The sequence below is a fragment of the Brassica oleracea genome, chromosome C3 (assembly GCF_000695525.1).
Source record: "Brassica oleracea var. oleracea cultivar TO1000 chromosome C3, BOL, whole genome shotgun sequence".
In the NCBI taxonomy this organism is placed as follows: domain Eukaryota; kingdom Viridiplantae; phylum Streptophyta; class Magnoliopsida; order Brassicales; family Brassicaceae; genus Brassica; species Brassica oleracea.
In genome coordinates, this window is record NC_027750.1 from 22,331,641 (window position 1) to 22,347,434 (window position 15,794).

Here is a 15,794-nt window from a genome sequence, read left to right on the forward strand (position 1 = left end):
TAATCATCAATAAATGTGATGAAATATTTTTTGCCACTCCATGAAGGAGCATCGAAAGGGGCACATATGTCGGTGTGTATTAACTCAAGAAGCTGAGTGCTTCTTGTGGCTGGTTTCTTTAAAGTATGTTTCGTCTGCTTACCCTTAATGCAGTCTATGCATACATCTAAGTCACTAAAATCCAACTAAGGAAGAATTTCATTATTTATTAACCTCTTAATTCTTTCTTTTGAAATATGACCTAGTCATTGATGCCACAAGAAAGCAGAACTTTCATTAATTGCGCTACGCTTAATGCCTCGAGTTTCAACATTAAATAGGGATTCAGAAAACTTTGCATCAAGGTTGAACTTATAAAGTGAATCAAATAAAATACCACTACCATAAAAGTAATCATTTCGGTACAATGTGAAAACACCATGTGCAACCTTAATACTAAAACCTAAATTGTCCAACCTACTAACAGAAACAAGATTTCTAGCACACTCAGGTACATAGAGACATCCTTCAAGATCCACATGACTTCCAGTGTCCAAGATCAATCTATACGTCCCCTTTCCTTTTATTTGTGCCTTCATCCTGTTTCCCATGAACAAATACTGTTCAGGTCCTCTTATGGGCTGGATCGAACTGAATCCCTGTTTAATATGAGACATATGAGTAGTAGCACCAGAATCTAACCACCAAGTATTATTAGGAACTTCAACAAGATTCATTTCATACCAAACAAAGCTGTAATGTTTACCTTTCTTGTCGAACCAATCCTTCCTTTTAGGACAATCCTTCTTGAAGTGTCCTACTTGCTTACAAAAGAAACACTTCTTTTCCTTCTGGATTTGACTTTGAGGTCCTTTCACGAAGTTCTTTACCTTCCTTAATTTTCTCTATGAATTCCCTTGCTTTCTCTGTCTTAGGCATTAATGGCTTAATTCTTTCTGCCATCGTCAACCTCATAAGGTTCAAGCTCAGCCTGTTAGATCGCTCCCATCTCTCATAACGAGACTTTTCAGATTCGGAGCTATCTACTGTAATAGCTGAAGGTTCCTCATCAGTTAGTATGGCAGAGTCCAAAGCCATTACACCCAGTGTAAACCGGATTTGCTCGAACCACTCACCATATTTGAGGCCATTAAACTTTACAACAGAGTTAGCAGATGCAAACACATTTGATGAAGCTGCAAGCATTCATACATGTTTACCCGTTAGTGCTTTGAGACTTTAATATATAATCAGACTAATAGAAATTTTTAACACTTATATTTTAAATAACCTTTGGGCAATATTTAAATATAAGTACTTTCATTGATGCTAATTATATATTCTTTAATATTAATCAAATCAACACTAGTCAAATAAATATGTTATTTTTGGATATACATATTATTCACTATAGTAGAAAAATGATTAATTATTTTCTTATTATTAATTATATTTAATGATTCACCTTTGGGTGATCTCCTAGAATATAAATAATAATTTAATTGATCAATCAAACTTTTATGATTATTTTTAATATCTATATGTCATATAACAAGGTCACTTTGGTGACTATCATATTATATACATATAAACTTAAAATATCTAAGGGAAAAACTACTTAAATTGTGTTAATATTTCATAACACAATTATTTGATCATTAAAATGCAGCGGAAGCATTTTTTTTTACTATTTATTTTAATTTAATAAAATAACAACTTTATTAATTCGTCTTAGTTAAGAATCTAAAGCGGTGCATATATCCTCACACTTGTTCCCTACACTACATTTTCCAAGAGTTTAAGCTAGCTGAACGGCACAAGTATCATATCACATCATCGGATACATATGTGAATCCATAATAATGTCAACGAAATCGAGCATTTGCAATCACGCAGTGAACATGTATGCAGTTCCTTTACGGTTATTACCGAAAATGTAAACTTCATGAATTAACAATATTCCAGAATTACTTAATCATGCATTGTACGTTAGTTACTTCTAAACATTTACGAACCGACGCGACTTTCTAATGCATTCCAGAATTTTAACGCAACGGCAATCAAGAACATACGCTTGATCCAATTACGGTGTCGTTAGACACGGCTTATGAACACACATTAAAATGGTTTGATCCGTACATGTTCATAAACGCATGAAGGTAGATAAAATTTTTTTTTTTTTTTACAAACTTCATGCACGCACTTGGTTTGTTTCGTAACTTCCGTTAACATTTAACACAAAACAAATTTCCAGATGAATTAATCTAATCTACATAGGCTCTGATACCACATGTTAATCTATTTCAAGACCAAGACCTAATTTAGATTTGACTTAATTCAATCCTAACATGATTCTAAAGAAGGTAGAAACACTAACCTTGATCCATGCTTGGATGCAATCCCACCAATTGATGTTCTCCTCTTTAACCTTCTTTCTTTGGTGGTTTCCTTGATGGACAAGAAACCCCAAACCTTCCTTTAATCTCTCCTTCAATAATCAGTATTTTTCTTGTGTATCTTTTTAGAAAAACTCTCGTCTTACTTGAAAAAGAAAATGATGAACGAGTGTTGTGTTTTATATTAGTCAAAGAGACATGAGTCTTAACCAACACAACTATCTAAGATTTCATCACAACCATTTGTTATATTAACGGAACCACAACGTACGTATACTGATATATATATTAATAATGGTAATGTATTCCATTATCATTACCTTTAACATATATATATGATTATGAGATTAAAGACATATTTAAACATAAGGTAAAGTAGGAGGGTTATCAATACACCCGGATTCTAATTCTTAATCGAAACCGATCCATCACGGTATCGTCTTTTATATTAGAATCTAAAACAATAATATGAACTTGAACTTTATATCAAACTAATAGATACATAGGTCATATAGAATATAAAATATTCTTACAGACTGCACCAATCGCAACCGCATTCGTCTTGCCAATATTAGCATGAAACTGAACCAAACCGACGGGAAAAACAAATACATCTCCGGGATAAAGAACCTTGGAGAAGAGCGTGGAGTTGTAGTCGTTGGAGGACACAAACCCGACCAAGAGCGTTCCCTCGAGGACTAAGATCATTTGGGAGGCACGTGGGTGTATGTGCGGTGGGATTTGTCCTCCAGGGGCGAAATCAAAGCGGGAAATGGCAACTCCGAGAGTGTTGAGACCAGGGATTCTTCTGACATCTACATTGGTGACCGATGAGCCAAGACGGTTGTTGGTGTTTCCAGGGGTGTTTAGGCCGGAAAAATAGAAATCATTGGACGTTACTAGTTTTGGATCTTTACATAACCTTCCATTCACGAAAACTGCGAAAAATACAAGTTACAGTAATTAAGGGTGTTGACGTTTAAATAAAATAATTTTATGTTGAAGATAATATATGAAACATTTTAGTTGTTATATATATAATTATATGTAAGGAATTGATCAAATATATATGCCATATATATAGCAAAGGAGCCATGTACGTAAATGCAACAATAGAGAGAACCTCCATTTGTATTGCTGGTGGCAACACAGTAATCTTGAAGAGGAGATGGATCGTAACAAGTTACAACTGAAGATGCTAATGCCAATAAAATGATTTTAGCTATGAGAAACTGAAGAAGACATTTCATTTTATTTTCAAATTAATTTTTTTTTGTTTCTCCTTACTTTGTGTATTGAATGACGCTGCATGAGAATCGTGCATGCGCTATATATACCCCCAAGAAGTCGTCTAAAATCATCTGATTTAGCTTACAAGTTGTAAACAACATCTAAAATATACATAATCGCTTGATGGAAAAAGGTCTATTATAAGAACATTTTAGCTTACAAGTCATAAACAGCATTAATATACATAATCGCTTGACGGAGTTTCCACGGAAAATCAAGGTCTATTATAAGAACAGCATTAATGATCGTTTCATTTGAGTTTGATTTTGTGTTTGCATCTATGTTTACACCATTACATGTTAACCACCGGAACATTGATAATCTTAACTTTTGAATATGTTCTCCATTTTAATATATGTTGTTTTTACACTTTCCACGAATTACAACACACAAATTTGTTCTATTAATAATACTCTCACTAATCAACGGGCCTTGGGCTAGTGGCACTTGAGGGATAACCCCAATACGGTGAACCTGCAGTTCGATCCCGTTGGCCACCAGAATTTACATTGCATTTTTGGAACCCACAGAATAGTCGGTTGACCTCGGTCCCCAGACAATGTGGTAAAAAAAATAAAATAATACTCTCACTCTCTTAGAGAAGCAGGTGCCATATGGACTTCTATTGTATTTTACAATGGTTATTGATATTAAATGTAGGCAAATAAATAATACATATCTAATTCACATTATAATTCTAAGACAACATTAATTTTAAAATAAAATTAGTTTAAAACAACCTATTAAAATATGGTGAAAACATGGTTTATGTATCGAAAACAAACTCAAGTTGAGCCACCTGATTGACTATCTACCCCAATGAACTTAACAGCTTGTTTAAGATTCTCTAAATTAAATCAGTTGGTAATGAGATGACTACTCACTCGTAACTTATATGTAATTTGTAGTCATGATACAAAGCATTTAAGTCCTGAAGTTGAAGTTTGATACCTTGATCATATTCGTTGAAATTTATAACGTGAGAAGAAAAGATTATGACTCGCTTGGAGATCAAAAAGTATACAAACTAGCATGCACATTTTATACTTGCACACATGACCAAACATTAATCACCCAAAAACACAGTAACCGCACATTTTTGATTTCAGAAATTTAAAGCGAGTGTTAATATGATAAAGTATCATACACATAAGCTACACCTACACACCACGCATACTAAAGAAAAACAAAATCCATTAATTAACTGTAGTCGTCTGATCGCATTGGTCATGTAATAGAATATGCATCAAGAAGAAGAGTATTTCTAACTAAGAAAGGAAAAATCGGAATGGTTCAATGCATGTTAAGTTGTCGACAAGTGACGACATGATTTCTTTACTTTTTATATAAACAAACCGAGTAGGAAAATACTCTTGCTCACAAGAAATGTACCACCACGATAAAGAACCTCGGAAAACTACTTGTGTAATACTGTCTCCATTCCCGAAATTAAGATGTTTTAGATTTTTTTCTTGTTCCACAAAAATAGATTTTCTATATTGTTAAAGGTATTTTTTATACTTTTGAGAAACATTAATTGAGAATATTTAAATTGATTAAATTTCATTGGTGGAAAGTTATTAGAAATTGTATAATAAAGTAAAAAATAAATTAAATTATAAATATTTATTAAAGGGCAAATCTCCAAAATAACACATTTCTAACTTTATATCACAAAAATAGCACTCCAAAACTAAAATGACCAAAATAACACATTTGTAAGTTTATCCTTTGAAAATTTTAATTTTTTTATTTTTCAAAATTTGAAATCTTATCCCCAAAACCTTATTTCTCAACTCTAAACCCTAAACCTTAAATTCTAAACCCTAAACCCTAAACTCTAAACCCTAAACCCTAAACCTCACCCTTTAACTCTAAACCCTAAGTTTGTGATTTTTGATAAAACATTAAGTGCTATTTTGTGACTTTTGACCTTGAGTGATAGTTTGGGAACAAAAATTTGATTTAGTGCTATTTTTGTCTTTTTCTCTTTATTAAATTCTTAATAAGCGTGCATACTCTAGATAATTTTACTTTCAGGAACAATGCTAACTTTTAACTTTCAGGAACAGTAGGAGTAGGTTCGATGACGCATGAATTTTACAATATTTACGATGCTGACTCAAAGCCCATTTAACTAGACAGACAGGCCACTTTCTAAAGCCCATATTCCACCTCTCTTCTCCGTTGCATTTCCTTCAAATGGTTCATTATTCATTTTCAAAATTCGAACGCTAAGACGCTAACGTTTGATTCAACCGATAATTAGTTGAGTAAATACATCATGTTTAACTAAACGCATAATCTCATAATCTACAACAATGTTCAAAAGAGGCTAACATTGCTTCTAAGTTCTCATTTGAAGAATCATTGCAAGACACCCAACATCCATTCTCAGTAAAAACCAAACCATACATTACCACATTCCTAAAAGATTATACGCTACTAACATTCATTCTTCAAAACAATTCTACAACTTCGTGTCGTTTCATTTCAAAAAACAACAAAGCTTGTGTTCCATAAACCAGACACAACAGATAAGCGATTCAAACTTAAAACTTGATAAGTTCTCCAATAGTAAACGATCCAACATTGTCAAAACATTATCCAATTAAAAGACAAAACTCAAAAGACAATACTTCAAATGTCTCAAAACGGTTGAGATCAGAAAAACACGAACCAGGTATTGTTTTTAACGGTAACTCTTCTGGAAACGAGAACGAGCACCACGCCCACCAAACTTCTTCGGCTCGCACCTCCTCGGATCCGCCACGAGCAGAGTCCTATCGTACCTTATCAGAATGTCCTTCACCTCCTTCTTCGACTGCTCATCAACATACTTCTGGTAGAAAGCCACAAGCGCCTTGGCGATGCTCTGACGAATCGCGTAGACCTGGGAAGTGTGACCACCGCCGTTGACGCGGATCCTCATGTCGACGCCAGCGAAACGGTGCTTCCCGAGGAGAAGCACCGGCTCGAAGATCTTGAATCGGAGGATCTCTGGGTTGAACAGCTCGATCGGGCAGCCGTTGAGCTTGATCAGACCGCACCCGCGTCTGCAGTGGGTGACGGCGACGGCCGTCTTCTTCCTTCCGAAGCATTGCACGGACTCTTTGGCTTGTTTCGCCGCCATGGTTTGGGGTTAAAGATTCGTTGCTCACTCACTAGCAGCAGCCGAAGTGAAAACCCTAATGCAAAGGTCTCTGGGGCAAGCGTCGAGCTGTTTATATATGTCGGAATGATAATGGGCTTAACTATAATGATTTTAAAGGCCCATGGGCTATTAAATGAATTAGGGTCTAGGTGAGATAAACCGGGTGGTTTTTAGTTGGTTTCCTAAACCGGGTTGGGGATATTAAAAGATTTTGAACTTCTTCTTGTGTAAGTGAGGTATTTGAGTACGTTCACGTCGATTTCAAATTGGCATGATTCGACTCATACCAATCTGGCTGTGTGAAAAGAAGAGTTGAACTTTGGTTGGGAACTTGTGAGTGGAAGTTTAGTTGTGTCCAATGTTCTTAAATTGGACCGGAGTGACGGTTAGACTGAGTTTAAATCGGGAATAAATCCGAGTTGGAAAGCTGAAATAAAATTTAACTTGTAGCAACTAGCAACCCACAAAGAGTAATAATTAACACGCTGATAGAGATACAATAACAAACTAGTTAGTTTTCTAACAAGTTGACTTTCCCCAAGTGAATTTCACTCTTTATCAAAAATCCTAATTAACATTCCTAATTAGAGCATGTTTATTGCAGTAGCTTAGCTAGGTTGCTTAGGATATTTTGTAATTAAAAGAAAAGAAAAAAAAAGAGAAGGGATGTTGCTTAATTAAGCACTAGAAGGGCCGTTGATTCTATTGCTTTTCTTCTTTTGTCTCTATTTCTCTCTCTTTCTGTCTTTGTTCTCTCTGACCCACTTATTTTTTTTTTTCATTATGACCACTTAAGAGACCCTTAAAGGTTTTAGCGATAAACATGCTCTTAGTCTCTAAAGCTAGAAGGCTTAAACCAAAAGCATGTGAAAACAAATAACCACAAGTAAAAGAGAAATTGAGATGTAGTTAAGTTATGTCTGATATTTTCTGTAAGTTATACATCTGTAGTTTTGTCTGGAATGGATAAAATCTAACTAGAGAAAAAGAAAAAGGAAAAACAAAATGGAGATAAACTACGAAGACGTTCCTCAAGATCTACGGCTGTAATCTATAATCCGGATCAGTTAAATATAGGTATGGATTTTTAGCAGATTGCAAATTGAATGTACCAAGTAGATCTAGTTAATTGAAATGGAAATTGAATGCATCTGATCATAACAAATCTTATTCATTATTTTATAAGCCAAAAGTAACGACTTGCATGATCGTATATCACGCCACGCACAATAAAAATCAAACATAACAACCCTAAAACACACACATGCAGATAGATATCTATGCATACACACACAGGTGTATAAGCTGACGTTATTATGTGTTTTTCATATTTATATAATGTAGATACGTAGTGGCGATAATTCATCCATCCATCAAGCATCCATGAGATTGTTGATGAGAGGGAGGATCTTGGCTTTGCTTAAGGGTTTTGCCAAGCAATGGTTAAGTCCAGCTTCCATGAAAGCCTTACGTTCCTCTTCATTGTCAGCCAGTGTCGTCACCCCAATAATCATAGACGTCACTTTCATTTCTCTTAGCTTCTTAATTGCCTAAACAAAACCAACAAAAGGACATAAAAGAGTATTTTAAAGAGGAGGTTAATAAGTGTAGTGATGATCGACACAAATTAAATTAAAGATTATTATTTAATTGTACCGAAAGTCCATCCCTCTCGGGCATTTCTTTATCCATTAGGATAAGGTCGAAAGATGCATTGCCGTCGCGGTGGATGTTCACTGCCTCCTCACCGTTCTTAGCTGTCTGTGAAATTCCACCGATCGATTTGATGATATTCTCGTGAAGTTTACGAATTACAGTATCATCATCGACGATCAACACGTTAAGTTTCTTCTTCACTTCTACTGACTTGGTTTTCTCGATATCTCCCGTGGATGTTGTTGCCATCTTCGTTTTTTTCTTCTTCGAACAATCTTCACACAAAAAGAATCTAATTAAAACGAAGAATGTTTAAACAAAACATTATGGAAATTAACATACAAGTGTTATAATGCATGTGTATTTTTTTTTTTTTTGTGTGTTATGAGCGTATAACCCATCTTCTTGCATGCATGGGTTCGTGTTTGTATATAATAATATATATGCATAATACATATGTATACTGAAAAAAGATTTGAAAGCGGCTTACGATTTTGGATTCTAAAGAAGATTGTGAATTGTGTTAAGAACGTAGACATCGATCGAAATTTATAGTTGAAAAAAGTGAAAGAGGCATATTTTCACACCACAATGCAAAATATCTTTCTTACACGAATTTTCCTGAAATGTAATCTGCATCGTTGCAACTGAGTTGTCTTACCAAACTAATATGACGCGCCTCAATATGGTGAACAAATGTTAAGAATATAAGAAAACACAAATGAAAAGTATATTTGTATATATATTATGATATTTTCTCCACAAGAATTATGTAATTAAGATTATCTACTTTCAGTATTTTGTTTGTTGAGCTAATGGTCTTGTTGAAAGGTTGATAAGATCATTATTCAAATGCATATGTGCTAGGATGTAAAAATAAATACCATCACGGAGCACAGAAGTCATGCTTGAGAAAATTAAGCATAGAAAATGCCTCAACACTATTCCGTATGATTAGCTCTTAGTTTCTCTCAGAGTCCACAAGCTGAGTTTGTAATGGCTTATTAAACAATTTTATCAGATTGGAGTACATGTTTAATAATGAATATAATACATGGTTATAATAATTCAACTGCACAATGAATATAATACATGGTCAGAGGAAACTTAAAAGAAAAAGAAAAAGTTAAAGAAATGGAAAGAGTAACAGAACTATTAAAGTTAAACTGCATACAAAAATTATGCCAATATTGTTTACCATTACAATTTGGATAAATTCTTATTACCCTGATAATCATCCTAGTAATTCATAAGATAAACCGAACATCATAACTCATAAAACAGGCTGACAATAAAAAAACTCAAACAGAATAGAGAAAGGAGACCTACTATAAGTAAAACTCAACCTGTGAAAATAACAATCCCTGTCCTTACCAATAGCCCATTGAGCCCATAAGAAAAGGCCTATACAACCAATGTATACATACAAGTTGATGGTAAATCCCCTATATATTATCTGAGAAGCATTACAACTTCTTTTTGTAACCACATATCATTACTAAAATGATTCTTAGAATCATTAGAGAAATATGTTGGTCCATCTAATTATATAATAAGTTTTTTTATTAAACTAACAATAAATTCATCATTAATGTACTTTATTATTTTCTTAAATAAAATTTACAGAATTGTCTAAAGTGGCTAAAGTATATATAGAAATTAATAATTTTGAATAATAAAGATTTGACATTCAAATTTTATGATCCATGGTTTAAAAATTTTGTTATGACAAAATACAAATGATTACAAAAATTATATAAGTAAAAAGTCTAATTTAATTAATTATTAAGATTAATATATATATCGTTTTAGATTAAACTATACACCATATAAAATACAATATTTTAGTTTCAAAATTTAATTTGAACAATTTTTTTGATAAAATTTTTGAACAATCATTGACAACTTATTTTTTTTTTTAATTATAAATTACTAAAACTATTAGTCCCACAATGAAAATTTTGTTATCAGTAATTTAATTTTTTTTTTATAAAAGATACAAATGATCAAAAAACTATATGAGTAGAAATCATCATTTAATAGATATTAATATTAAAAATATACTAAAATATATTATCTATATTAGTATCATTTAAATTTAATAACATATCCTATCAAATATAAAAAAAAAATACTTTTTGGATTAATAAAATTGATTTATATATTCACACCAATTTAATTATATATTTAATAGTTACTGACTTTTAATTATTTAATATATATTTATTATTTTATATTATGTAAAAATATTTAAGGTCTTCACCTAGTACTGTAGTAAATACACTTGTGGTCTCATGCGATGTCAATTATTAATGTTACACTTACCAAAATATATTGTTATAAGAACTAAACTATAAAGTGGAAGCTCTTTAGTCCAATAACTGAGATTATACATCAGATTTCAAATTTAATACCATGATCCACGAGAACAGTTTTCATAGATTACGGATGCAAATATCTCAAAAACTTCAGCATTGTAGTGGTTTTCTGTTAACTTTTTTTTCTGCCAAAGATTGTGGTTTTCTGTTACACGTGTAGTTGTTTGCATTTTTTTTTTTTTTTGCTAAAGATATAGTTGTTTGTATGTTCATGTGTTGATAGTCGTTCTACATGTAGATAGAAATGCATTCGCGATAAATTTACTATATAGATACGTCAGTTGTAAATAATAGATGATCTATTGTAATAGGTTAACATTTTTTTTGTCTTTACGATGACAAAAAGAACGAAAACCACAAGCAAAAAAATCTAAATATACGGCATTATTGGAATCTCTATGTTGTTAATTTGACCACATCAACTTTTTTTTCATTTGTATACAAACAGTATATTCATATTACAGTTCTAATTCTTTAATTGTTTCCCGACTTTTCACATTTCAATGACTTGTTTGAAACTGGAAAAAGTAATCACCAATGAATCGGTTAACTCCAAGAATAAGACAAACCCTAAATAACTCAAATTATGATGATAAGTTTGGTACTTTAGAAAAGGAATGTATAATTTTAAAAATTGGTAGCTATGGTTAGACGCTGAGATGATTGATAAGGGTCTATCAAATTAATATCGATAGTGATAATATAAATATTGTATTTTATAGTTTATACGCAATGGACATAAAATTTTCACCCACTTCAAATCATTTCCTTTATTATTATTATTCACATTTCAGTGTCTGCGAAATGATTCAACAAACTCCCTTTGTACTCTTTCCCTCCTACATATTAATGATTCATTACCACGGTAATGTATGGCGACAAGAATTTTTGCTGAAAAGTACATAAACATTGATCATTATCGTAGCATGCAGCAGAATACACATATAATATTTAGATAATTTTGTGTATAACGTGAGAGTTAAATTATGACTCTCCTTGCTCAGCAGTTCTTATGTTTGCTCAATTTATCCATCTATATAAATTACTAAACTAACGTAAAATTAAATTGTTTTAGTTAGGTAGTCGTCTAATTTCTGGAAAAAACACTATAAGAATAATTCCTCATCCTTGATATATAAAAGGTTAAAACTAATGTCTCATAGTAGAGCATACACAAATAAAAGTTAATGGCTCGTGGAGTAACATTTATAACCAGGGCATATCTCGCAGACACGTAGTTTATATAAGTTGAATCAATAATCTCGAGTAGAAAAGAAAACTATATAACAATCACTCCAATTATTACATGATAATTGGCACACACACATTAGAAAGTCTAAACTAAGCTTATCAAGGGACAACAAGCAGAAACAACAAACCACATCACCGACAAGAAAGTCTATTAATTAACCAACAATGCAAACTACAAAAGGCAAGACCTTGATATCTAAATGAAATAAATTACAGATTATATTCTAGAAGAATCCAAGAGCATGACGGTACTGAGGTTCATAGGGTGCATATACTTGGAGGAACCAGTGAGGATCTGATTAACAATGATCCTATTAGCTTTCTCTGTAGGATGAAACGCATCCCAAAACGCATACAAATCTCTGTTTGGACATAAGTTCGAGATTGGTGTGCATAGTCCTATGCCATTGTACGGTCCTTGTCCACAACATGCCACCTTTGATGTCACAAACCCTACACACATACATACATGTAACTATTCTTATCAAAGTATATTTACTAATTACAGATGGTAAAGATTTTGCTTTACAATCTCATTCAAAAAATTAAAAACTGTACATACAAAAGTATTGATGGTAGTTGAAAGCATTTATTAAATATGTCTTACTTCTAGACAAATAAGTTATGTACACAACACATGTTCTATAAGATATAAAACTCAAATACTATAATGTCTGTGTTAGTGATTATGTATACAAACCGATACATCAGTAGTGATTACTTATATACGTAGTACCTTTTATATAAAAATGTGAAGTAAAATCAGTTTTGTACCATATAAATGTAATAATATGTTTGGAAAAATAGTCCTACAGAGTGGCCATGCTCATTTATTAATTTTCGTACGCATACAATCTAAAATTACTAGCTATGACTACTCCAGGAAAGTGGTCCTTGATTTAATTATGTGCTTATATCATTAAATCCCAGACCAGCTTGACCCAACCCCACTGGTCAAATCTTTAATTTTAAACTGTTACTTATCTATCGATGAATATCGCAAATACTTATTTTTAACATCTATTTCTAATTAATTACTACTAAAAAGTTACTAAGAGATGAGTTATAATTACCGAATTGTTCTGGGTTAGATAGATAATCCATGTTCATTTGATAGGCATTAGCTGCTACGAAGACGTCCCGGCCAATCTCCGCATTGACTGATGCGATCAAATCAACTAATCGCGGATTGAACAAAGCGGCGGCTGTTTGGAGAGCACCATAGCATTCACCATTGCGGCTATGCTGAGCCAGTTCCGCAGGTGCACATCCCATCGCACCAGTTCCGGTTACTAGAACCCGTCTTGCACCCAACTCGTAGAGTTTCTTTATCAATGAAGATATAAGAAGTAAGAAAATACTCAAATCATGCACTATGAAAAAATAGTAGATTATTAGTACGTACATTTCTATAAGAAGTTACGTTTCCTATTTTCAAGGTAATGACATTAAATACATGGTCATGTCGCCAAAAAAATATTGAGTGGCCACTAATTAGTAGCATGACCAGGCAATTTAGTAAGGATTTAGGAGTTATAAACAAAAAAACGGAGAGAGAATGTGAAAATCGTGGTGGTCACGCGCTGTGGAAATATGGTGTTGTGCGGATTCGAATTCGGGTCCCTCAGGGATCCACGGAACGCCTTGACTACCCGACCATAGATGCGTGGTTGGAGTTATAAACAATTTAATTAATAAATTAAAAAATCTTTTTTTACAAATTTAAAGATCTAAAGATGTTTTTTTTTAAAGATTTTAAAGATCTAAGTTTATGTAAAATATTTCTTAAATTTTGAAAGTCATAGATCAATGATTCATTTGCATATGTCCAAGACCAGCCGTGTTTAGTAGAGGCAATGTCATGTGTCGAGACAGCAATTCAATAAGCTGATTGGCAATACAAAAGTATCGAGATTCCATGATTTTAGCTAGTTTCGTGTAAGTCACCAAATAATTACTATATGGCACACTTTATAACTCAGTTTATCACGTGAAAATAAAGTAGAAAAGCTGGATATAAGTTATGTTTTTGTTGTGCCTTACCCTAAGGATCTTTCCGTATTCAGAAATGAGATAAACAACGTAGTCGGGTAATGAGAATTGGCGAGAACGAGCAGAAAAAGGAATGAGATAATAGTTGTTGACGAAATCGTTGCCACCGAGTGTGATTAAGACAAGAGCTTGGTTAACTAGCTGTTGTGTAGCTTCTGGTCCGATCAACGCGCTCACTCGTTGCTGGTACTGTTCGAAGTATTCGAACTGCTTAGATATTCTAATTATGTTTACCTGCCAAACAAAAACACAATTCAAGACCGAGTTGAAGGACAGCAATTTAACAAGAGTTGCATTGACTTAATAAATATAAATTTTAATTATAAATCGCCCTATTATTTGTGATAATCTATTTTCTATAATTTCAAATCAATATAAAGTCAACAAATACATTTTTTAAAAAATATTTTTTCTAAAATATCTTTATGAAAGGGTGGAGCATTTAATGCCTTAAATTATGTAATATTTAATGCATTAGCTGAAGAATTCTTGAAGTTGCTTACAAATTGAATTCCAGTGTCGTTGAGGATTCCAATACCGGCGGAGGCGAAATTAGCGCCGACGAGAAGATTTTCTCCGGTGAGCTGCGGGCTAAGGTACGGCAAAGTCGACGGCATGCCTATAGCCTCGCCTAGTAAAGATAAAAAAAAATTAAACCATAGTTAAACATTATTAAAGAATAATTATTTTATATAAATTGTAATCGTTCTGCTGACCAAAAAAAAAATTATAATCGTTCTTTAATGCTTACTGATAATGTCGGGGATGTTAAGGCCGTTAGAGAAACGTCCGGTGGGTCGACGGGTCGGGTAATCGATACCATACGGGTAATTGTCAGCGCGAGCAGTGGTGACAAGGTAATCATTGTTTCCATTGTCGACGAGAGAGTCACCAAAGACGTAGAAAGCCCTAGACTTAACTTGTGGAGCAAGAAAGGTAACAATGAAGAAGAGTGAAATGAGAAACCCTAGCGGTGAACAATTGATATCCATAGTCATGGAGAGAGATGGGAATAGATGACGAATAATATGAGAGCATATGGAGGGTGTTATATATATACACCGAGTCACTGACAATGGATATGTAGCTAGGTTCAATAAGTAACGCCTGTGTTATTTATTTTGGTTGTGTGAGTTTTAAGATAAGAGAGACATTAATAGAGGCTGCCAACTTATCTCTATTATTAAAACAGAAGTACTCATTTTTAAATGTTCTTATTAAACTCTCTTTTTTTTGCTTGTTTTTTTCAGTTGCATTTACGAAATATCCTAAAACGAATAAAATTGCCTAATTTATTACTTATCTTTTCGGTTACATTAATGAAATATGCTTAAATAAATTTAAACTTTCTATTTTATTGTTTGTCTTTTTCAGTTACCTTAATGAAATATCTTTAAATAAATTTGGACATAATGTTATTTAATCAACCAAAAAAACTCATGAGTTATCCTTACGTGCATAATTTTAATAATGGAGATTTTTAATAACGTGCATCATTAAAGTGTTACCTAAAACATGCAGCACTAATATATAACATGCATCAATAAAACTAGAATTTGACTCACACAATTGTACGGATATTATTTTCAGTTGATTAAATTTAAAAATAATTATTTATTCAAAAAATATTTAAGAATG

General features: G+C 32.8%; 4 protein-coding genes across 4 annotated transcripts in view; all 4 read right to left on the bottom strand.

Annotated features, from left to right (window-relative positions):
• The window catches only part of LOC106330121 (putative germin-like protein subfamily 1 member 2), a 6,491-nt gene extending 2,866 nt beyond the window's left edge, over window positions 1–3,625 (bottom strand). Inside the window, exons 1-2 of the mRNA XM_013768665.1 lie at window positions 3,499–3,625; window positions 2,913–3,313 (exon numbers count right to left, since the gene is read on the bottom strand). Coding sequence (XP_013624119.1) covers window positions 2,913–3,313; window positions 3,499–3,625 — 528 coding nt within the window. The remainder of the gene's footprint in view (window positions 1–2,912; window positions 3,314–3,498) is intronic.
• Window positions 3,626–6,120: 2,495 nt separating this feature from the next.
• Window positions 6,121–6,871, bottom strand: LOC106328782 (40S ribosomal protein S16-3-like). Its single transcript, XM_013767291.1, has one exon. The coding sequence runs from the start codon at window positions 6,796–6,798 to the stop codon at window positions 6,358–6,360; it is 441 nt and encodes a 146-aa protein (XP_013622745.1). The 5' UTR covers window positions 6,799–6,871; the 3' UTR covers window positions 6,121–6,357.
• Window positions 6,872–7,977: 1,106 nt separating this feature from the next.
• Window positions 7,978–8,981, bottom strand: LOC106333911 (two-component response regulator ARR22-like). The gene is made up of 3 exons (XM_013772296.1): window positions 8,966–8,981; window positions 8,476–8,750; window positions 7,978–8,369 (listed from the first exon to the last, which is right to left on the bottom strand). Exons 2-3 carry the CDS (start codon window positions 8,722–8,724, stop codon window positions 8,193–8,195), a joined length of 426 nt encoding a protein of 141 aa, XP_013627750.1. The 5' UTR covers window positions 8,725–8,750; window positions 8,966–8,981; the 3' UTR covers window positions 7,978–8,192.
• A 3,229-nt stretch (window positions 8,982–12,210) lies between these two features.
• LOC106329352 (GDSL esterase/lipase LTL1) lies at window positions 12,211–15,226 on the bottom strand. The gene is made up of 5 exons (XM_013767997.1): window positions 14,908–15,226; window positions 14,660–14,787; window positions 14,148–14,390; window positions 13,178–13,430; window positions 12,211–12,557 (listed from the first exon to the last, which is right to left on the bottom strand). Exons 1-5 carry the CDS (start codon window positions 15,152–15,154, stop codon window positions 12,322–12,324), a joined length of 1,107 nt encoding a protein of 368 aa, XP_013623451.1. The 5' UTR covers window positions 15,155–15,226; the 3' UTR covers window positions 12,211–12,321.
• Between the last annotated feature and the right edge of the window lie 568 nt (window positions 15,227–15,794).